The following is a 25633-nucleotide window of genomic DNA, read 5'->3' on the forward strand; positions in this document are numbered from 1 at the left end:
ATCAGCAGATAGGCTGCCTAAAGACTTCCTGAACCCACAGTCACCTCTAGACATGCCCCTGCCCAAGAGAGGGCCATGACCCAGCTACATCTACCAGTGGGCAGGCACCAGCTCTGCCTTCCAGGAAGCCTGAACTAGCCTCTAGACCAGCTTCACCCACCAGGGGGCAGACACCAGGTGCAAGAAAACCACAATCCTGCAACCGGTGGACCCAGCCTGCCCACAGCAGGCCAACAGAAGCTTTGGGACTCCCCGGACACTAACCAACTGTATGAGGAACCACTCCGCCACCAGTGATCTGACACCAGCTCTGGGATCCCACAGCCCTGCAGCCAGACTCCAGGACCTGGCTTTGCCTGCTAGTAGTCCAGCACTAACCCCAGGACCTGGTTTCACCCAACAGTGGGTGGACAACAGCCCCAGAGTCTTTTGGGCCATAACTCTGCCCATCAGTGAGCTTGCATAAGCCCTGAGGCATCCTGGGGTTCTGCAGTCACCCACTGTGTGACCAGGCCATGCTAAACAATAGCCAGCAGCCTCTGTACAAGGCAGGGCCTGGCAACCAACAGGGCTAGGGGCCAAGCAAGCCTACCACACTGCCCACATAGTCAGCCTCTCACAATAGAATGACCCCCCTTCATAGGGAGATCACCTAAAGCATGTATCTTGGATGACGAGACAGGAGTGTGCTGCTGGGACACATAGGGCATCTCTTACAGAAGACCACTTGTCCAAGGTTGGGAAATGTAACTAACCTACCAGATACATAAAAATACAAATAGCAACTCAGATAAAATGAGGTGGCAGAGAAACATGTTCCAGACAAAGGAACAAGATAAAACCCCAGAAGAACAACTAAGTGAAGTGGAGATAGGCAATCAACCCAAGAAAGAATTCAAGGTAATGATTGTAAAGATGATTAAAGAACTTGGGAGAAGAATGGATACACAGAGTGAGCAGGTAGAAGTGTTTTTTTGGCTGCTCTGTGCGGCTTGTGGGATCTTAGTTCTCCGAGCAGGGATTGAACCTGTGCCCTCTGCAGTGGTGTGGAGTGCTAACTGCTGGACCATCTGGGAATTTCCAAATTAGAAGTTTTTAACAAAGAGTTAGAAAATATAAAGAACAACCAAACAGAGATGAAGAATACAATAACTAAAATGAAAAGTACACTAGAAGGAATCAATAGTAGACTAAGTGATACAGAAGAATGGATTAGTGAGCAGGAAGACAGAGTAGTGGAAATTACTGCCACTGAAGAGAAAAAAGAAAAAAGAATGAAAAGCAATGAGGACAGTTAAACAGACCTCTGGGACAACATCAAGCACATCAATATTTGCATTACATGGGTCCCAGAAGAAGAGAGAGAGAAAGGGGCTGAGAACATAAATGAAGACATAACAGCTGAAAACGTCCCTAACCTGGGAAAGGGAACAGTCACCCAAGTCCAGGTAGTGCAGAGTTCCAAAAAGAATTAATCCAAAGAGGAACATACCAAGACACATTGTAATTAAAGTGACAAAAATTAAGGATAAATAGAAAACGTTAAAAGCAGCAAGGGAAAAGCAACAAATAACATGCAAGGGAATGCCCGTAAATTTCTGATTTTTCATCAGAAATTCTGCAGCCCAGAACGAAGTGGCATGATATATTTAAAGTGATGAAAGGGAAAAACCTATAACCAAGAATACTCTACCCAGCAAGGCTCTAATTTAGGTTTGATGGAGATCAAAAGCTTTACAGACAAGCAAAAGCTAAGAGTTCAGCATCACCAAATCAGTTCTACAGCTAATGTTAAAGGTACTTCTCTAGGTGGAAAAGAAAAGGCCACAACAAGAAACAAGAAAATTACAAAATGAAAATACTCAATGGTAAAGGCAAATATACAGTAAAGGCAGTAGGAAGGTTAAAAGAGAAAAGTAGTAAAATCATCTACATCCACAATAAGCAGTTAAGGGTTATATAAAACAAACAGATAAACAGTAATCGTGAGGGCAAGAGAGTACAAATGGCGGGTCTTTAAAATCCATTTGAAATGAAGAGATAAGCAACTTAAAACAATCACGTATACATACAAACTGCTATATAAAAGCCTCGTGTTAATCACAAACCAAAAATCTATAATAGATATACACACAAAAAAGAAAAAAGAATCCAAACATAACAATAAAGACAGTCATTAAATCACAAGAGAACAAAAGGGGAAAAAAAGACATGCAAAAACAACTGCAAAGCAATTAACAAAATGGAAGGAAGAACATACATACTGATAATTATCTTAAATGTAAATGGACTAAATGCTGGAATCAAGGACACAAATATAAGACTGGTGTATATGCTGCCTACAAGAAACTCACTTCAGATCTAAAGACACACACAGACTGAAAGTGAGGGGATGGAAAAAGGTATTCCATGCAAATGGAAATTAAAAAAAAAAGCCAGAGTAGCAATACTTATATCAGATAAAATAGACTTTAAAATAAAGACTGTGACAAGCGACAAAAAAGGACACTACATAATGATCAAGGGATAAATCCAAGAAGACATAACAACTGTAAATATATATGCACCAAACATAGGAACACCTGAATATATAAGGCAAATATTAAGAACATAAAAGGAGAAATTGATAGAACACAGTTGTAGTAGGGGACTTTAACATCCCACTTACACCAATGGGCAGATCATCCAGATGGAAAATCAATAAGGAAACACTAACCTTAAATGACACAATAGGCCAGATGGACTTAATTGATAAAGAGCATTACATCTGAAAGCAGCAGAATACATATTCTGTTCAAGTGCACATGGAACATTCTCCAGGACAGATCACATGCTAGGCCACAAAACAAGCCTTGGTAAATTTATGAAAACTGAAATCATATTAACCATCTTTTCTGACCACAACGCTATGAGACTAGAAATCAACTACAAGAAAAAAAACTGCAAAAAACACAAATATGTGAAGGCTAAATAATAAGCTACTAAACCACCAATGGATCACTGAAGCAATCAACGAGCAAATAAAAAAGACCTAGAGACAAATGAAAACAAAAACATGATGATCCAAAAACTATGGCACACAGCAAAAAGCAGTTCTAAGAGGGATGTTTATAGAGATACAAGCTTACCTCAGGAAAAAAGAAAAATCTCAAATAAACAACCTAACCTTACATCTAAAGGAACTAGAAAAAGAAAGAAAACCTTCCAAGTTAGTTGAAGGAAAGAAATCATAAAGATCAGAGCAGAAATAAATGAAATAGAGATGAAGAAAACAATAGAAAAGATCGATGAAACTAAAAGCTGGTTCTTCGCAAAGATAAATAAAATTGATAAACCTATAGCCAGACTTATCAAAAAAAAAAAAAAGAGAGGAGGTCCAAATCAGTAAAATCAGAAATGAAAAAGAAGTTACAACTGACACCACAGAAATACAAAGGATCATAAGAGACTACTACAAACAACTATATGCCAATAAAATGGACAACCTAGAAGAAATAAACAGATTCTTAGAAAGGTACACTCTCCCAAGAGTGAAACAGCAAGAAATTGAAAATATGAGCAGACCCATTACCAGTAATGAAACTGTATCAGTAATGAAAAACCGCCCAACAAACAAAAGCCCAGGAACACATGGTTTCACAGGTGAATTCTATCAAACATTTAGAGAAGAGTTAACACCTACCCTTCTCAAACTATTCCAAAAGATTGCAGAGGATGGAATGCTTCTGAACTCATTCTATGAGGCTGGCATTACCCTGATACCAAAACCAGACAAAGATATCACAAGAAAAGAAAACTAGAGGCGAATTATCAAGGATGAACATACATGCAAAAATCCTAAACAGAAATTTAGCAAACCATATCCAACAGTACATTAAAAGGATCATACACCACGATCAAGTGGGATTTATCCCAGATGCAGGGATTTTTCAGTATACACAAATCACTCAGTATGATACACCACATTAACAAACTGAAGAATAAAAACCATACTATCATCTCAATAGATGCAGAAACAGCTTTTGACAAAATTCAGCACCCATTATGATAAAACTCTCCAGAACTTGGGCACAGAAGGAACATACCTCAAGATAATAAAGTTCATTTACAACAAACCCACAGCTAACATGATACTCAAAGGTGAAAAGCTGAAGCATTTCCTCTAAGATCAGGAACAAGACAAGGATATCCACTATTGCCACTTTTATTTAGTAGTAGAAGTCCTAGCTACAGCAACCAGACAAGAAAAAGAAATAAAATGAATCCAAATTGGAACTGAAGAAGTAAAACTGTCACTGTCTGCAGATGACATGATACTATATACACAGACTCCTAAACATATCACCAGAAAACTACTAGGGCTTACCAATAAATGTGGTATAAAGTTGCAGGATACAAAATTAACATATGGAAGTGTGTTGCATTTCTATACACTAACAACAAACTATCAGAAAGAGAAATTAATGAAACAATCCCATTTACCACTGCATCAAAAAGAATACAATATGTAGGAATAAACCTACCTGAGGAGGTAAAAGACCTGTACTCCGAAAACTATAAGACACTGATAAAATAAACTGAAGATGACACAAATACATGGAAAGATATATCATGTTCTTGGATTGGAAGAATTCATATTGCTAAAATGAGCATACTACCCAAGGTAATCTACAGATTCAATGCAATCCCTATCAAAATACCAATGGCATTTTCCACAGAACTAGAACAAATAAATTTAAAATTTTTATGGAAACATGAAAGACCCCAAATAGCCAAAACAATCTTGGGAAAGAACAATGTATGTGTAGGAATCATGCTCCCTGACTTCAGACTATACTACAAAGCTATAGTAATCAAAACAATATGGTACTGGCACAAAAACTGATATCACTGGAACAGGATAGAAAGCCCAGAAATAAACCCATGCACTAATGGTCAATTAATATATGACAAGGAGGCAAGAATAAACAATGGAGAAAAGACTTCTCTCTTCAGTAAGTGCTGCTGGGAACACTGGACAGCTACATGTAAAACAATTAAATTAGAACATTCTCTAACACTATATACAAAAGTAAACTCAAAATGGATTAAAGACCCAAATGTAAGACCGGATAGTATAAAACTCCTAGAGTAAAACATAGGCAGAACACTTTTTGAAATAAATCACGGCAATACTTTTTTGGCTCTGCCTCCTAACACAAATGAAATAAAAGCAAAAATAAACAAATAGGATCTAATTAAACATAAAAGCTTTTGCACAGCAAAGAAAATCATTGACAAAATGAAAAGACAACCTACTGAATGGGAGCAGATATTTGCAAATAGTAGAACTGATAAGGGATTAATATACAACATATATACAGCTCATACAACTCAGCATCAAATAAACAAATAACCTGTTTAAAAAATGGGCAGAACTGAATAGACATTTTTCCAAAGAGGAAATGCAAATGGCCAGCAGGCACATGAAAAGGTGCTCAACATCATTAATCATCAGGGAAATGAAAATCAAACCACAGTGAGATACCATCTCACACCTGTCAGAATAGCTATCATCAAACAGAGCACAAATAACAAATGTTGGCAAGGATGTGGAGAAAAAGGAACCCTTGTACACTGCTGGTGGGAATGTAAATTGGTGCAGTCACTGTGGAACACAGTATGGAGGTTTCTCAAAAAACTAACTACTACTAACTAACTACTAGAACTACCATATGACCCAACAATTTCACTCCTGGGATATACCTGAAAAAACAAAAACACTAATTCAAAAAGATACACGCACCCCAATGTTCATACCAGCATCATTTACAATTGCCAAGATATGGAAGCAACCTAAGTGTCTATCAACAGATGAATGGATAAAGAAGATGTGGTATATATACATAATGGAATACTACTCAGACATAAGAAGAATGAAATTTTGCCACGTGCAGCAACATGGATGGATTTGGAGGGTATTATGCTAAGTGAAATAAGTCAGACAGAGAAAGATAAATACTGTATGACATCACTTATATGTGGAATCTAAAAACACAACAAACTAGTGAATATAAGAAAAAAGAAGCAGACTCACAAATACAGAGAACAAACTAGTGGTTACCAGTGGGGAGAGGAAAGAGGGAGTGGCAATACAGGGGTAGGGGACTTAGAGGTACAAACTATTATGTATAAAATAAGCTATAAGGATATTCTGTACAAAATGGGGAATACAGCCAATATTTTATAATAACTATAAATGGAGTACAACCTTTAAAAACAGTGAATCACTATAATGGACACCTCTAACATATACAATATTGTACATCAACTATACTTTAATATGAATAAATAATAAAAATTTTCCAGTTGGCCAGGCTTTCAGTTTTTGATTTTCTAATAATTTATAGCTTTATTGCATTGTGATCACAGTGTTATTTGTAATATTTCTACTTTGTGGGACCTCCTGATATTTTCTTCTCCACAAGGTTTGCAGAAGAAATAGTTTGCTATGATATGGTGTTATTTTTCTATTTATCAATAATCTGAAGTTTAGATATTATTTGTCAGGCTGAGGTGTGTTTTTTAAATTTTTAAAAAATTTAAAAGAAATACAATATTACAAGTAAAGCTAAAGCTACAATTTCCTTCCTTTTCTCCCAAAGGAAAACCACTGAATAGCAGCTACATATACACCTGAAGTAGATGTGTATCATTCCCATGCATTTTTTTTTCCTGGTAAATATTTTTTTAAAAATTGAGGTATAGTTGATGTACAATATTATATAAGTTTCTGGTATACAACATAGTGATCACACTTTTTAAAGGTTATATTCTATTTATAATTATTCCCTGGGCTGTACTATATATCCTCGTAGCTTATTTGATACCCATTCGTGTTTTTATGTTTATGAAAACACGAAATATGTATTAATGAACTACATTATGTTAATTAAAGTTTATACGAATAGTGTCATCCTGTATATATCCCTTGCAACTTCATTCATTCACCATTATAATTTTGAGATTTATTAATGTGGATACACCTAACTAGTGGGTATTTTAGTTTATTCGCTCTAGTTTCTGTATCCTACTGCATGAATAAATAACAGTTAATTATCCATTCCCCTTTGTTGAGTCCAGTTCTTCACTACTATAAAGTGCTACTATGCACATTATTACACATAATCCTTATGTGTGAATCTCTACTTAGATATCAAGAAATAGAATTTCTGAGTCACAGGTTATGTACATTTATTTGGTATTGCCAAATCATTCTCAAATGAAGTTCTATTAATTTTACCCCCATTAACAGTATCTAATAAGATTTTCTATTTTACCAAATTCTTGCCATCACTGAATATGTCCATTTTTTCGATTTTTAAAACTAATCACAATTAACCAAACCTCTTATTAAAAAAAAAGAGCACTTACAGATGGAAAATTGAGATGTTGAATTACTGCTTTATATTTTGTAAGTATTCCATGACTAAGTCTTTAACTACTATAGTTTTGAAAGTATAAAATAATTTGTTGATGTTTATTTTCTAGGCCCAAAGACTGATTTAAGTATAGCAGCACATCTGGAGTACACTGTTTTGGCATTACCATAAAACTGCCTTAACCCAATGTCAATATATCATCAGACTGCTTTCAAAAAATCTGTTGCTGTTACAATGTTACTGAGTATTTTTCCACACTGTCTTTTATTAAATGACCATTCAGGAGAAATTTTTTGCCTAGTCTCAGTACCAGGAACCATTTACACTTATCTTGAACATCTGGCTCATTTTTATTGATGATCTTAGCTTCTTAATTATGCTACTTGTTGGAAAGCTAGGGCTAAACACAAGGCCTATCTCTAGCAAATGTACAGGACCCCAAAATAATAATCTCCCCTCCTGCAGAGATTCATGTTATCATTTCTATTCTTATTTTCTTTGTTGATTTTCTTATTCTACTTTATCTTATATATATTTTTCTAAGTCACCTAAAAGTAAATCTTTAGTTGAATAAATTCATAACATTGCTTAAAGTAATCAATGCTGCAACATGTATCTATATTTTTTCAAAAACACGAATTAAAAGTTTCTATCCATAATTCTTTCATACTGTCAAAGGCATATCTGAAAAAAAAAAGCTTATCTGATTAGAAACTTTAGTCTGGGATCACTTTGATGCTTACCTTTTCTGCTACTTCTCGCACAGACTGAACACTTGTTCCATACAGATGGTTGTTATACTGCCCAGCTTCAATGAATTTATGCTCCTGGATATCTTTTTCCATTTGCTCTCTTGAAGTCACAAAATGATAATCTCTTCCATCTACCTCATAATCTCGTTTTGGTCTAGTTGTATCTTTAATAGAAAAGAACTTGAGGAAGTGTTTAATATTAAAAGGCACAACAAAGCCATTTTCTACTTAAAGAATCATTTTGTAAAGTTCACTACAACAGAGATTGATTTAAATTTGAAAAGTGACAATAATATGGAGGATGAATAACTGATAAAATAAGTATAAACCATTAAAAATTGATACTGTTTACTGTGACCACACACAGTGACAAAATGTTAAGAACAATAATTAAGAATTTTTATGTGGGTTACTCACGAGGAACACATGATCCAAATTTGTCAGGAAATTCTGAGATCAAGTCATCATTTATCCTGTCTTTCATAGGTCCCAATATGATCACTGGTCGAGTATAATTAACTATAAAAATATACTGCATGTTAAAAGAAATAAACACTCAACAAACATCTGTGTATTTTACTTCACTAGAAAACAAAAGTATCCTTAACTGTTATGAAGAATTTCTTTTTTATTCTTTCTCCACCAATGATGCCTAACTTGATAGTTTACAAGCTTTTATTAAAATCTTACACTTCAGTCAATCTCCTGTTGGAAGTCATACACTTAGATAATTCAACCAAGTTAAATTCAGCATCTTAGCAGATAATGTTTCTGTACACTGCTAACATCATCTCATTACAAATGAGAAAACACAGCACAGTGTTTTACTGATCCCTTTTCAAGTAGAAACTGTAGGGAAGCAGATCAAAGAAGAGCAAAAAAGAAACTGGGTATAATCAGAGTAGTCATCAAGAAAGATGATCTAATATATATGCTGGACTGTAAGGGACCATGTTGGAAGCAGGGAGACTGGTAGTGAAAATGAGACTTAACATTGTGGTAGGAGGGATGAAAGGTTATAAATAAGAAAGATATGATAAGAATAAATAGGGCCTAGAAACTGACTAGACAAGGGAGATGAGGAACAGAAAGATCAAAGATGATTTCAAGATTTTGAACAAGGATAGTGATACTATTATGAACACTGGAAAGAAGTTGCTTAGGAAATAATACACCAATATAAAATGATTAGATTTTAATAATCTATGGGCTAAACCATGTTTCATAAAATACATATAGTAAATTTCTCTCTCTATATATACATGTAGAGTAAGAAAAAAGACTAAAATTCTAATAAAACTTTTTTTAAGCTATGAGTTGAGTTAGACCTATTTTTCAAATTACTTTTTTCCATAAGATTGTAAAACATCAACAGGCTTCACAAACCTTCTTGTTGATTCACTGGCTCATAAGATAAGACATATTCTTCTTGACCACCTATTAGAAAGTTAAAATACAGATGAGAAAATCTATAAAGAAAACTATACTAATTTAATTCTTTAATATAACATATAAATTACTAGAACTTTCCCGAGAAAAGTAGCAAAGATGTAAGAAAAAAGGGTACTTTATAAATTAATTATGGCATAATTTAGGAAAAAAAGTGATAAATTATAAAGTTTGGTATGTGTAAAAAGAAAATATAAAATGTGCTAGTTGATAACTACCTTTCTGTTATTCTGAGTTTTACAGATTATTAATAGACCGAATTAAAATCTTCACTTGGGATGTCAAGTATAAGCTATTAATTTTTTATTTAGAATCTAAGAGCTATTAAATAGTTTTTAAAAAATTAATACTTTAATGAGCAGTTCTACATATATGCATATTAGGTAATTTTCTGTTATTAATATGCTGCTTTTTTTTGGTCCTACCAGGTATAATATTTAACATAGCACATACATTTTTATAATTACAACTATTTTCTAACCAAAAGATTTTAATGCAAAGGTAAAACTAGTGTCACTATTTCATTGATGAAAAAAATTCATTATTATAATAATTCATTTATTCAATTTTTTAAAAATAACATTTCGAGTTAGAAAAAGTTTTAGATAAAATTAAATCCTTCCCTTTCAACAAAATGAATCACATAGATAGTAAAGGAGAAAAAATATATTTTGCTTTGATCTTAAAAGCACTTCAGAAGTTATATTCTCTAGGATTAAATTAAAAGATTAGAGCTTATGAATATCCTAAATAGAAAAGTCTACGAATTATATCTCGACTCAATGAAAAAAAGAGTTAAAAATTTCAGGAGTTCTTAGCACACACATACACATACACACGCACACGTGTAGAAAACAAACAAGGAAGAGCTGTTAAATTCAAGTGGTTCAATGAAATCAATACAGCAGAATGTATTTGAAGATTTTCTTCTTGATTATTATGATTCTCTAACAATCTTTTCACTAAATTTGTCATTGGTTTATATTACATGTATGCAGCTGTAAATCTTTTAAATTCACATACCGACATAAATATTCTTTCCTGCTTTAAAGTATATTTTGTTGTTTTAAAATTTATAATACATAAAAATATATATATTTACAAGCTGCTTTTTAAAGTACTGTATGTTAAACATGTTTTACATGTTATCAGAAACATGCAATTTGAATATTCCACACCTAATAATTCATGCAAATGGTGAGACAGACAGTATATACTTTCATTACCTCTTTTTAGTCTAGAAAGCTACTCAGCTACTCTCCGGTGAGTTCTGACTGTAAGTTAATAAAATGCTAAAATACGAGAAATCACATTCCCATATCAAAAAAGAAAATCGCTAAATAACTATTACGCAGCAAAAATAACAACCAATCAAATGAATGAGGGTTAAAAGTATATACTGTCAACATGAAAAATATTAGAGACTGATATTAACAGGATGGACCTTTTGAGCAGCCATACTCATCTGTAATCAAGATTACTTTCATATTAGACAGCAGTAAAAAAAAAAAGTTAGAAAAGCAATTTTAATTTTTAAAGTGCTACAACTGATAATATTCATGTACTCTCCCCTCCTCCCATGCCCAAATATGTTTAAAAAGTTCACACGCTTATATAGGTCCCTTAATAATATAATACCAAGACAGTACCATAAGAACCAAAAAAGAGATCAGTATTACTGTTTGAGCAACTGTTGAAAATTTTCCCTTCGTCATTTCCTATGTTCACCAAAAGCTGGCAATAAATAGTATCTTGACCCACACCAGTATTGGTGACACAGAATAAAAAAGGAAATAAAGCTAATTATAATTTAGCATTACTGAAAAATATTTTAATGATTAGTTAGAAACAGAATTACTAAATAAAATGGCAAAATACAAGTTTACTACTCATTTAATTAGATATTTACTTCTTATAAAAGATACAAACACACATACACATACTGTGTACACGAATAGCACTTTTGTAAAATGAACTTTTGTATTTTATGAAAACTTTGGAAATTAATTTCTGTACATAGAGTATGATTTTATTTATCAAGTAAAGAATTTTACTTGGCTCTCCCTGATTTTAAAATATTAAGCACCTAATTTTCAGTTTTCAGAATACATCACTAAGGGAAAAAAACTCCAAAGGATATATTACTTGAGATAACAAAAGAACAAACAACTGAAAACACTTACGGTAACTACTTTCGCTATCACTGGCATTAGAAGTTACATGTTCTGAAATTGCAGGACAATGGAAAAAATAAAGAAAACACAGTGTCATGAGTTTAAAAAAAGCAAATTATCAAAATAAACAGAAGGCGACTTAACAAAATGTCGAGATATAAACCACAGATACCCAAAGAGTTTTTAAAAACATTTCTGATTTTCTTTGAAAAGTTTAATTATTCAAATAAATGAATATGAATTAGCAAGGAAAAAAAATCTGCAATCAAGGAAAATGTCTCATTTTCTGTTCAACAGTTTATGAACAAAATCTTATTATGAATAGATTATAATAGAATATAACAAAGTAGAATATAACAAAGTGACCCTAAATCAGTCCAACTGTCGTCATAAAAACCACAAAGAGAAAATGTCATTGACACCATTTAATTTAGGTTATGATACAGTAATGACTAACAAAGGAGACAAGTTATATCTGAGCAAACAGATGCCCATTTCAATGAAGTGATATCTTAAAAAATAAATAAATGATCTTGCTTTTAGTTCAGCTTCTTTCTTGTTCCTGAAGAGAAATGAAAATTCATGTCTGAGATCATACAGATAAAGCATTTTGGATATCACAGATTCAGATGCCTCAAAAAAAAAAGTCAAATGGAACAGAATTCTAGAAGGTGGGATTGTATTTTAAAGTAGATTAATATTTCTGAGAAACTCGGCTTTGATAAAACTGACAATGGTTACTTCGCAAAACAAAAAAGATAAAGTAAACACACCCATCTGCTGCCTGGCCCCTTCTTCAAAGTGACCCCCATTTCATAACTTGACTGTTCAGTAAACAGCCAGCACTTTTCTCATGTAAATGTAATCTCTTGCGCTCTCTCAATACGTGTCTCCTTTAAATAAAAAAAGGTAATTTTATCTACGAAAACTAAAAAACAAAATTTTCCATGGGAGAGAAGTAAATCTAAATTTCTTATGTCAGGCAAAGGAAAAAAAAATTAACGGATAAGGAAAAAGCTTGAGGAGAGATATCTGCTGCACCATACCACCCACAGTCTCCTAAAATCAAGTAGCACTACTGAAAAGTTTAGAGAATGGTAGAACTTAATGGTAGTACAGTTCTTGAAAAACTGTCATAGTGAAAAATAAGTCTGTTATTCTAACCTACAAAGACAAGATACAACTTTCTTAATCATTATTATGTATATAGGAGGAACATTAAAAATTACAAGACTGAATAACGTATAATAGCACATATAAAATGGTGGTTTTCTAAAGTTTATATTTAAAAATTTCTTCTCATGTTACCACACAGATGTCAAAACAATCATTTTAAATTGTTGTATAATATTCTATTGGACTGTTACATCATGATTTACCTTACTACTTATTTAGATATTTTAGTTTGCTTTAAATTGTTTTCCACAAATATCAACAAGTTATTATGAACGTCTTCATTTACATGGCTTTCACCTTTTGTCCTATTTCCTTAAAATTCATTCCCAGAAGTAGGAATGCCACATAAAAAAAAATTCTTAAATTTATAGTAGGATTGGTATTACACTCTGCAATCTCTAATATACAAAAGAAAGAAATGTTATTTATTGCACTTGAGTGAGTGGAGGGGAAAGTGGGAGTATAGAAGAAACAAAATTAACCATGATTTGACAATTAGAGAAGTTGGATAAATGAATACTTGTGGGGTTTATTTTATTATTCCTCTACAATTGAATATGTCTGACATGTTATACATGTATAAAAAATCGAAGTTACTACAATCTCTTTTCTGGGAATTTCCCCTACTCATCGTGAGTTCTCTAAGATTACCAATAAGTACGAAGCAGTCAAATTCTTCAAGTTCTTTCAAGTATCCTTTAAGTAACTCCTCTCAATAAACTCTTGCTACTTAAAGTATTGTCCTTGGAATGGCATCATTATCATTGCTTGGGAGCTTGTTAGAAAGTTAAAATGCTTTTTTCCTGAAAATTAAAAATAATCTTTTTCAAGCATGTCATCAAAGAAGACATTCAAATATCCAATAAGTATAAAAAAGTGTTCAAGCTTACTATCGGGGAAATGCAAATTAAAACCACAACATATGTCTCTATCATCCACCAGATTGACCAAAATGAAAAAACAAAAACAAAACAGGTATGTCAAGCGTAGAGAAAGATATGTAGCAACTGGAACTCACATACTACTTGGGGGTGGGGGTGGGGTAAACTGGTATAACCACTTTGGAAAACTACTTGGCACTATCTACTAATACCTAACATATTATGTCTGTGACCCAGCAATTCATTTCCTAGGTATTTTCCCAACATAAAAGGCATATATGCATACCAAAAGATATGTATAAAAATGTTCAAAGCAACACTATTCAAAAATAGCCCTAAATATATGTGTTTATTTACAAATCTGAGACAATATATGTACAGTTTCATAGTTTACTTTTTTCATTTATATTGTGAGCATTTTCCAGACCATTATATTTTAATATGATTTTCAATGGCTATAAAATATTATACTATATAGTAAGTCATAAGTCATTAACCACTTCCCAACTGTAAGGCATTTTAGGATTATTTGAATTTAGGGGGTGCTCTACTTTCTAAATATTATTAAACAAAACATCCTGATATATAAACCTTTGTTTCCACCTCTGATTACATCCTTAGGATAAATTCCTTGAAAAAGAATTAGTAGATCAAAAGATATGCTTTTCCAAAAAGGCTGTACCAATTTACACTCCCAGTAGTAATATGTTAAAAGCAGTCATTCCACAGAACCATCTCCATCACTGGATTCTCCTTTAAAAGAAAAGTCTGCTAAGATGATGGGTAAAACATACCATTTTGTTTATTGATTATTAGGGCCGTTAAACATTTCTTATATGCTTATTTCAGTTGCTTATCTTTTGAGCATTCTTCTTATATCCTTTGTCCAGTTTTCTAATGGGGAGTGTTTGTTTCTTATTGATCTGTTAGAAATTTATGTGCAAGAATATTATCCTTTTGACATAGTATAATCAGATTCTTAAAATTTTAATTTTTGTTTATATGTTTGATGATCACAACCATTTCAAATCTCTCTGACCAAGTCTCACCTTTCTAGTCAAACATTTCTTCCTGAGACTATATCATGTGTTTTCTCTTTGCTCTCTCTAAATACGACACATCCTCAGTCTTAAACAATACTACTACTCTTAACACTTATTCTTAACACAAATGAAAATAAGTCTGGTTTTGGCATCTTAAGAGCTCTGTACCACTCTACTTAAATAAGTCTTTAAAATAGAAAAAGAAGAGATGTAATAGGAAACCTATGTGCCTAACTGTAGAAGTTTCTGAGGTGTTTTACAAAGTGGAAAGCTATAAAAATAAACTGCATACAAAAGACAGGTACAAACCTTGTCTGAAACTGTATACCGTAATTTCATTTCTGAGCACCTTATATAACTGCTCCTGAACTACACTTACTTTTAGTCTCTTTTAAAGGAATCTTACCCACTTTTTTCCTCTTGAATTCTTTCAAAATTGCCTTCTAAAAGCATAAAAGCTACACAGATTTCTATTTCTAGCTTTTTACAAGTACGATAATTTAGTTGTATCCTCTCAGATTTCCATCATACTTTAATTAGTTCTGTTAAGTCAAAATTAGGTTTGGAAAGGCAATTTCTATTATTGTTTCGTCTACTGTCAATAGGATAAATCAATAATTTATTTGATCCTCTTCTTTGTAGAATCACTGGATTCTTGTCTATGAAAAGTATTCTAGTGTACCACTTTTGTTTCCCTCTCTGCTCTTTAATTAAATACCCTACTTTTTCATAGGTTGTGTGAAATTACATGCAGGTGTACATCTTTCTTGATATTCAGTGTTATTCCACATCTCTTCAACAGGTTTATCTGGAATAATCTGTCCTTCTGTTTTCAGTCCCTTCATGAGTCCTGTTCCAGCAAGGCTTAATGAATACCAATATGAGGTCACATTTATTTTCTTATATTAAAATCACACAGGATTTTGCTTAGTTTTTTCCCTGTATCCTGAACTTTAGAATACAGGTAACTGAGATCTTAAATAATGCCCTTAACCCACCCTTCTTCCCAGTATTTTCTACTGTATAATAATGAGCATCTTGTCAGCTGCTAGTAATGTTTTATGTGATAACCTCCATCATATCCAGTTTAGAATTTTACTGGTATTTTTCTGTCTCCGTCAACCTTTTTTAAATAAAATCTTTTTGATCTGATCAAGTTACCACGTGAATAAATTCTTTCAGTTCTTGTGAGATGAAGCACAGAAACCTACCATTCAAGGGATCTTAAGTCACTGACCAGAAAATTAAATCAACGACATTGGTAATCAGTTATCATTTTTCATTTGTTTCTCTTCCCAAGTCTCAAACCTCAATTAAAATGAGAGCTGAAAATACAATGTGGTCAAGGTGTAGTTATCTACCTTAAAAATATCAATGTGGGAACCAAATTCTTCATTTAGTTCCTTTTTCCATGAGCTTTCCACAGTTCTCTGATGACTCAACAGGTAACAAAAATATGTGGGTTCATTTGATGATCCACACCACCTCATGATCATTCTCAAAATAAATTATATAGCATTAAGAATCTGTGGGAATATTTTCCAGTTTCTGAAGATTTCACTGATAATTTTTCCCAAAGGTAAGAGATTAAAAAAGGGTGCCACTAGTGATAGTAAATTTGTGGCTCTTGCCAGATCCTAAAAAGGCAAATGCATAAATAATAAAGTGTGTGTAACAGAAATAATTACATATACAGCATACTGCTTTCAATCTAATATAAACCTTTAATTGTTAAAGTTGAAATAAAAGTCAAGTACTTATAGTTAAGGTTAAAAGTCAAGTTAGCATTAATCAGGAAAAAAAATCTGTGAAATTTAATGTTTATTAAGGTAAACTTAGAAAGTTAAAAGATATTGGCTACATCCTTAATGATCGATGAATTATGAAGAAATAAGTTTTCAAGATGCTTAATAATGCAAACGGAAACAACTACTTAGAAAAAAACTTTAGCCTAAAAGATTACTTCTATGAGTCACTGTCACCTAAAAGAACTTAGTAATATTTGGTAAAATTTCACATGTAATCAATTTGTAAACATTCACATTTAAAATTTTGTTTGCTAAAATGACTTCTTGTTTCATTCACTCATTCCAACATTTATTAAATGACTCCTACATTATCAGACTCTGTACCAAGCTTTATATGAAGATTAAGTACTAGCTAGAAAATTAAACAGGAACAACACACACAAAAAAAACTCCCCCCAAACAGAGACAACACCTTGGTTAAAGAAAAAACAAAGGATAATATTTCTTATAATTCTTTTCATAACTTACAGCTTCCTTAAAAAAATATACAATTTACCTACTACATAGACTGCTACTTGAACTTGAGTTCTACAATTCTTCTTTAATATTTAAGATCTATTGTGTTTTATAGTTTCACATAGCAATGCTTTTCTAACACAGGCTCAAAGCAATTTTAACTTGTTTTAACAAAAAAAAGGGGGGGACATAAAACTGTAAGGAAGATTATATTCTACCTTCTAATAATGAGGGCAGATAGCAGTATTTTAAAAAACATTAAAAGTCTTTCTTCATATTTAAAAAATTCCTAGAGAAAGTAATAGCCATAAAAATTACAAAAAGGAAAATATAGTTATGAGCAGAGTTTTTCAAATGACATGTGAAAAATGGAGGAAAAATAAAAGGTGTGTATTACAGAAATAAAAATCCCAAGCGTATTATTAACATGAAGAATCTAAAAACAATCTAAATCATACACCTCCTCATGCCAGAAGGGCGCTACCATGAATCTCAAAATGTATCTGAAAAAGGTAGGTCTGTAGATGGAGGTTAAAAATAACTTGGGAGTATTTTAATCACTTACTCAGGCCTTTTGATCCCATGTCGTCAGGGATCTCCTGTAGAGAGTAGTTCCCAGAGAGCAAGCAATAAAAAGATAATCAAAGAAAATAGTTGTCAGTAATGCATAAAATTGGTGCTACAATAAGAGACAGTTCCAAGACCATTACAGGTGCACGTATCTTACAGAGCATTTTTGTATATTTCTGAAAGTTTAAAATAAGCTAGCAGCTAGATATAATCTAATAAAAGAACGAAAGTTTTATATGAGAAGCTGATTAGGGTAGAGAAGCAAAAATTTTGACTATTTCTTGCTATTTTAAAAGTAAAATTCAGATTGTCTACATATAATGAAGAAATGGGATAAAACGGAATGACTTGAGACAATCTATTATCAAAGATTGGCAATGCTATACCTAGAAATCAATAAGTAGCTTCTCAGGTACCCATGTTTCTCCTCTAAAATATTCTTTTGAGAGTATAAGTGTTTCTTCTAAGAACCTTTACATAAAAAAATTATATTTTAAACACAGCTTAAAAATACCATTTACTTTAAATTAAGAATTCCTAAGGTGCTAGAAAAAGTTAAGATTGGTATACAAATTAATTTACGCCTGTTAAATTGCCCCTAGTTAAGACAAATAGTAACCTGTTGCAGCTCTTGAAACTGTCTCCATGGTAACAACCAACTGCAGGGCAGTAGGTCCCTCTACATTTATCTTCAGTTGACCACTGGATCCACATACTTACGGTCAGCATCACTTGTTTCCTGCTCACTCTGGTCCTTGTTCTTGTAGAAGGGGAATTTTCGGGAAAAGAGGTTCTTTTTACGCTTGTCATTGAATGACTGCTGAAGAAGAGAAGGAGGGGCAAAACAAAGGGATGTCTACTGTCTGTGTGTACAAAGGCCCAGCCTAGTAGCTCTGTGAAAGCTGACTCTTGTGACCACAGTGTGCAGTTTGTATATGAATTTTGCTTTAATCACATATACAGTGAATTTTTAATTTAGTATTAACTTCTCTAATTCTAACATTTTATAACTGAAAACACAGAAAAATTTCAAGAGTGTAATTCAATGATACCTAAAAATAAGGAGGAAGTGCTATTTGATAAAAAAAAGGGAAGAGTAAATCAGATTAGCTACTACTATAGTCCAAATCAAGCTTGCATCTGTTCATATCAATCCATATTTTTCTAGATTTCCAAGTATTAGGTGCTCTACAGCAAAAGTTATTACTTTAGCTGTTCAAATATTTTTAATTTTCCTTTCCTTCATTTTCCTTTGGCTTCAGCACATTTTTCCCCTTCTCTCTTTTTTTTGTTGCTCCAACAAACTAACAAAAAGCCACTACTAAAAAAGAGAACCAAAACAACTGAGCAAGTTGCTAGTGCTGAATATTTAAAAACAATCCTTTTTTTTTGAAGAGAATTAGGATAACTAAATGCTTATCAGAAAATGGGAAGAAAACTAAGATGTGTCCATCAAGCACAGAGTCCAGCAAAAGAATTATCAATGCTATCTAACCAAGGAAGAAGAGTCAACTCTCCTGGCCAATTTAAATGTCATCATAACTGATTTATTAGCCTTTAAGCGCTACCATATTATCTATTTTTAAAGTATATATAAATAAAATAGAACCAAACTCAATTCATTAGCACCATGTCCTGAATAGGGAATAAAAAGTTTGGTGCGGGTTTCTCTGGTGGCGCAGTGGTTGAGAGTCTGCCTGCTGATGCAGGGGACACGGGTTCGTGCCCCGGTCTGGGAAGATCCCACATGCTGCGGAGCGGCTGGGCCCGTGAGCCATGGCTGCTGAGCCTGCGCGTCTGGAGTCTGTGCTCCGCAACGGGAGAGGCCACAACAGTGAGAGGCCCGCGTACCGCAAAAAAAAAAAAAAAAAGTTTGGTGCTCATAATGTCAAACAGGCAATTAAAAATCTAGTAGTTTATACATAATTGCTATGACAGCTGATTTGACGTTCCCTGTTGCACAGATGTCTGAGACAAGTTTTTTCCCTTCCTGAATGTCCCATTTGGGCATTCACACTTTTAAAAGCAGGTAGCACACAGAAAGATGAGGCTAAAGAGGAACAGCTTCTTCTGTAATTTGTCACAGGCACCCATGTCTTGAAGGAAATGGCCTTGCCTACCAGTGACAATAGGAATTATATTTTTTATTATTTTTTGAAGTGGGAACAATATAAAGGATAGAAATTCTGTTTTAATTTTTCTTGCATTTATCCATGTCATAAGATGCTATCAATGTTGTGAAGTATATCAACACCAGGCAGTATTTTTTTCTGGCGTGCCGGTATTTTTAGTCATGTGATCCCAGGTGATTAAGGTGATGAAATGGATTAAAGTGACTTTTAGCTCAAATTCTATTACTTGAAAAGACTTATTTTGGTAAGAATCTTTACAAAAATTTTCATTTTTATCTTTTTCATATCAATAATTCAAAATTAATAAGTTCATAGTCATTAGACAAGCAGACTGTCTTAATATCAATCTTAAAATCTGAAGGCTCAGATAACCCTAAGCAGAAATTAAAAATTAAGTTGAGAAAAAAATACCGTGGAGAAATCTAAGCTTATAATTGTTTTATAAACTGTCAAGTAGCATTACCTAAATAAAAATCTTTGCTTGAATCCAAATTTTAGAAAAGAGAAAGAGAAGAAAACAAGTTTCAATAGAGAAAAATTTATGGTAATCTAATTTATGGAAGGACTAAGTCTTTTTGTTCATGACAATCACTGATTTTGAATTTAGTAATAATTTTTATGCTAACTGATAAAACTGATACATTTTTTAACAAAAGGTTATTTACCTCTCCTACTGCATATATAGTGGTCAGAGTCAGTTTCACAGCAAACAACCAAAAGAAACATGAAGTTTAAAATGTTTTGATTTTTGATATCTTTTGCAGTTAGCCAAAATGAGATATCGTAAAGATATCATAATATAGGACAGAAAGAAATGCTTGTTAGTTAAGAAATGTATTAACTGTATTACATCTAACATCCTGCAGGTGAAGAATTTATTAAAAGTGAAAAATAGCACAAGCAAACAGGACAAAAATGTGTAGGGAAAACACAAAACTGAAGAAACATACTAACTCTAGTTTCTTTATATTTTCAATACAAAACAATCGGTTTAATTACTTAGTTATTAATGTTATATTGCAAGAGAGAGTGTAATAAATATGAGGACTGATAAAATATTACGAATTCATGAAACATATATTAAATATCTAAATATATAATTTCCATATGTAGTATTTCAAAATAGCTAAATGAATGTTAAAAATGTTAATGAGAAACTGAAATGTTTTTTAAAAGTCTGTATTGGAAACAAAGTCTATAACCCACCATATAAGGAAAGGAAAAGAAGAGCTTAGAATGGGAAATGGTATTACAGAGAGAAATGCAGTTCTGTATCAATGGCAAGCGTATTTTTACCCCACTCAGTATCATGCATACTTTTGGTGCTGTGTTAGAACACAGTGACTGTGTATAAAGTTGGTTATAGTCAACAAACAAGACTAAGATTTAAAAATGTCGTTAATTCAGTTAACTTCTTACAGTTTGAAAGAAAAGTTACAACATGCAACCTCTTTTACAAAACACTGACAGTGTATTTTACTAAAATACTTTAAAATACATATATAAAACAAGCACAAAAACCATTGTATATATTTCAAATACTGAGCATTTACTTGGGATTTTTTCCTCCAAAGATTTTCTATTTTAAATATTGCTTCAGATTATACTATATAATTTTGTATTTTCTGAAAGGTACAAGTAAATTTTAAAGGAATTTATCATTTCTAAAATAACTGAATGCATTATATATAATTTACTCAGATTTAATTTCTTTGATCAAGGATCATATTCCTTTAAAATTTTACAGCTTTTAAGTCTGAGTGCTTAGTGATATCAGACATGTACAAAGAGTAGGGTTAATTTATTTGCTGAGTTAACTTTCCATATTCATTTGAAATTTGATCAAAAGATGTATAAAACTTTTGCTTTAGATAAAAAATCCCCAAAACACAAAACATTGTTATAAATAATATTTTTTTCTTTTTTTTACATCGTTATTGGAGTATAATCGCTTTACAATGGTGTGTTAGTTTCTGCTTTATAACAAAGTGAATCAGTTATACATATATATATGTTCCCATATCTCTTCCCTCTTGTGTCTCCCTCCCTCCCACCTTCCCTATCCCACCCCTCTAGGTGGTCACAAAGCACCAAGCTGATCTCCCTGTGCTATGCGGCTGCTTCCCACTAGCTATCTACTTTACGTTTGGTAGTGTATATATGTCCCTGCCACTCTCTCGCTTTGTCACAGCTTACCCTTATCAATAGTATTTCAACACAACGTGTGTTTCAGCATTTTCTTCAGGCCTATTGCTAGAATGTTCCATTGCACTAATTACACACATACTATAGGGTGAAGCCTGTGATATCATCCACTGACATCCACTAGATTCAAGAAGGACAAAGTAAATGAAAACAAAAACACGTCTAAAATATATATAAAGGAATTTTGATATATTTCTTGCCCACCTACAAAGTCCTCCTCTTGACTGTCCCTTTCTTTATTCCCTTAAGATAAAAATTCATATGATTTAAACATTTAAAAGATGGATTTTATTAGTGAGTAATATTAGCAATAAACGGGGAAAAATAAGAAAATTTCCATAAGTTCGCTTGCAAAAACCCGTAAACTTACATTATGAACTAATTATGAACTAATAGTTTTGGGAAGGCCTATTTTCTCAGATATATTATTTATTAGCTTCATGACTAATACTGGTGACACAAGTTTATAGTTAATTGTTCATCTGAGTGAAGGCTGAATTCATTTCATTTATAAAAATAACGACCAAAAGTATGTTTTTAAGAATATATCAAACGACAGTTTTGATAATCTGGAAAAGTCTGTGAAATGGATGATTTAATTTAATAAATTGTTTACTTTAGCATATCTACTATTGTAGGCCACCACAGCAAGAGCAGTTGATAGCTAATTCTTATGGCAAAATCCTTCTCATTTTAATAATGTGCCTCAAACAAGAATTATGAAAAGGCCTATTGCCTTCAATTATTAATTTTTAGAAATAATAGATTTCACATACTCACCCCTTTATCTCCTCTTGCTTTAGAATTGAATTTCACTGTTTTTAATCTGGCTCGTTCTTTCTTCTCAACCCTGGCAAAGCACAGATTATTTTTTAAGTACAATAAACATATCTAAAGCTCTAACTAGAAATCATCAGAACTGAGACATTAATATGGAGCATTTTTATATTCTAAAGCCTTCAGAAGTCATTTGAATCCCATAATTTATAAGAATTTCTGAGAAATGAAATAATACAAGGCTCATTTTATTATGAAACAAAACTACTTGTGGAATATCAAAATACAGTACAAGTATGTGTACTTATATATGCACTCTATTCCATAATTACACTGAAATTATGAAGCACCACTTCTGAGTTTAGCAGTTTTCCAGGTTTCCATTTGTTTTGTTGTTTAAATGTTATCTTAGCATGGAACACATATGCTAAAAACTCAGTGTTAGAGAGAAAGCAGATGGGGTAAAATATTAACTGATGAAATTAGGTGAAGGATATGTGGGTGTTCTAAGTACTATTCTTGCATTTCTCTTATTTTTCTATAGCTCTGAAATTTTTGAAAATAAAAAGGAGGGAAATAAAAAAAGTTAAGCTTAATTCCAACGATATATTTGTGTAAATACATAAAGTAACCAATTATAGTGTACGAAATAGAGGGTTTATTAAGAAAATATTTATTTGGTTGTACTGGGTCTTAGTTGAGGCATGCGGGATCTTTGTTGCGACATGCAGTATCTTTTAGTTGCGGCATGTGGGATCTTTAGTTGAGGCACATGGGATCTTTAGTTGTGGCAAGCAGAATCTTTTAGTTGCAACATGCAGAATCTTCAGTTGCGGCATGTGGGGTCTTTAGTTGTAGCATGCGGGATCTTTAGTTGCGGCATGAAAACTATTAGTTGAGGCATGTGGGATCTAGTTCCCTGACCAGGGATCAAACCCAGGCCCCCTATTTTGGGAGTGCAGAGTCTCAGCTACTGGACCACCAGGGAAGTCCCCAAAATAGAGTTTAAAGTATCTTTGGGAGGATATAGAACTGGTAACCTTAGTTATCCCTAAGAAGGTGAAATGGGTGCTTGGGGAACAGGGTTAAGAGACAGCCTGTACAGCTTTTAAATCTTTTGAATTTTAAACTGTGTTAAAAATGCTACCTTCGAAATAAGCAAGCAAACAAAACTACAACAAATGTACAATCTACAATCGTGTAGATTGTAACACCAATATGAATCGTGCAAAATTTCATATAAATTAAGCTTTACAAATCCTTGACTTCAACATAGCAATTATATTAGTATATAGCAGAAAAATGTACCAAAACAGCCTATGAATAAATGCATATCTTTATTTTTTATTATCTAGCTATACAGTTTTACCATGGGTACAGAAGAACCCTAGCAGTCATGGATTTAAAACTTGCTTTTTCTATTCCAGAGCAATCCTGAGGGTCCATGATATGAATAATTAATTTATAATTCTGCCTAGGCACTTACTGAGGGCACTGAAAAACTAACATTTAGTGAGTAAACATTTACAACTCAAAATGGCTTTGTTTTCTAATCATTATCTTGCTTGCTAAATAGTTGAGTGACTTCAATTGTGTTTATTTGTCAACACTGTTCCCAAAAGAAAGCTAAGAATTGTAGGAACTACAATTCCTTGTGCTATTATTAGACATAAAGAGGTCTAAGAAAGATATCATTCTATTTAAGAAAATATAAGTTTAGAATACACTGAAGAATGAAATGGCATAATTGGTTGTGATTTCATACTGCATTTTATGGAAGGAAAATTATATTCTATAATATTATTCATAAATTTGGGGATCTGTAGAGGTCTCAAGGTATATCTCATCTCTTTTATCACTTCTGGCTTCAAAATCCAACCTTATAGAATTTTTATACACAAAATGAAAAATATCTTTCTACCAAAGTCAGCTGTATTTCTCATTTGTTGCAAGTACATGTAAAACCTTTGCAAGATATAAGACTCCAAGGGATAAAGACAATTTTTAGGAACTCTGACGTTGATATTTAAGATATGAGGTTTCTACTGACTCAACAAGGCACAGTGGAAGCATTTCTGGATTTAAAGTATACTATATTCTATTCCAGGAAAAAAGTTATGCAGCTGAGGGCTGCATTACTAAAAGAGGAGTTGCCACCAAATGTAAGATCCAGCCAAATAGTTGGATCTTGCTAAAAATATGGATCTAGCCAACAACAGTCATAAATTCCAAAACCACAGTTACAAACCTTGGCAATATTTTAACATTTCTACTCTTGAACGTCTAAAAACAGGTGTACAAATATATATAAGGTAGAGAGGTTTATAAACAGGCATATGATTTGGCATAAGTATCGATTTTAGAGACTCTTAACAAAATAAGTCCAACTTATTAATAAGAAAAGAACAAGTTTATTACATCATAAGCTTGACTTGAAGTGAATTAACTGGCTATAATAAACATTAATGTTCCACTGACAATTTTTACTGGCTATCTTAAAACTTTTAAGTTTTAGGCAATGATTTGGATGAATCAGATCTCATAAATAAGCTCTTTTGAGGAAATTATGAACTGATGTTTTAATACCTTTCCCATAGAAGTAGACATTGAATAGCATTTCATTGACCTTAGAGGGGGTTCTAAGTTGGGATCACCCTTTTCAAAGACAATCTGCACTTAACCACTTTTGCCACTAGATGGTTTAGTATGTACCAGTGAGCGAATCACTACAATAAACAGTTAAAAGCAAAGAGGAAAGAGCAGTGAATGCATGGATACTTTTAAATTAA

At 32.7% G+C, this 25633-nt stretch overlaps 1 protein-coding gene across 10 annotated transcripts in view; it reads right to left on the reverse strand.

Annotated features, from left to right (window-relative positions):
* DLG1 (discs large MAGUK scaffold protein 1) overlaps positions 1-25633 on the reverse strand; it is a 288677-nt gene that overhangs the window by 23247 nt on the left and 239797 nt on the right. For 5 of the 10 annotated variants that reach the window (XM_082625021.1, XM_082625022.1, XM_082625025.1 and 2 more), the window contains 6 exons: positions 22848-22917; positions 18451-18550; positions 11806-11847; positions 9560-9610; positions 8591-8692; positions 8165-8337 (listed from right to left, as the gene is read on the reverse strand). In XM_082625021.1, coding sequence (XP_082481147.1) covers positions 8165-8337; positions 8591-8692; positions 9560-9610; positions 11806-11847; positions 18451-18550; positions 22848-22917 — 538 coding nt within the window. Of the gene's footprint in view, positions 1-8164; positions 8338-8590; positions 8693-9559; positions 9611-11805; positions 11848-17725; positions 17760-18450; positions 18551-22847; positions 22918-25633 lie in introns of all 10 variants that reach the window. The other 5 variants (XM_082625027.1, XM_082625024.1, XM_082625019.1 and 2 more) reach the window with 2 other exon arrangements.

The sequence above is a fragment of the Mesoplodon mirus genome (genome assembly GCF_964341445.2).
Source record: "Mesoplodon mirus genome assembly, chromosome: 6".
NCBI lineage: Eukaryota > Metazoa > Chordata > Mammalia > Artiodactyla > Ziphiidae > Mesoplodon > Mesoplodon mirus.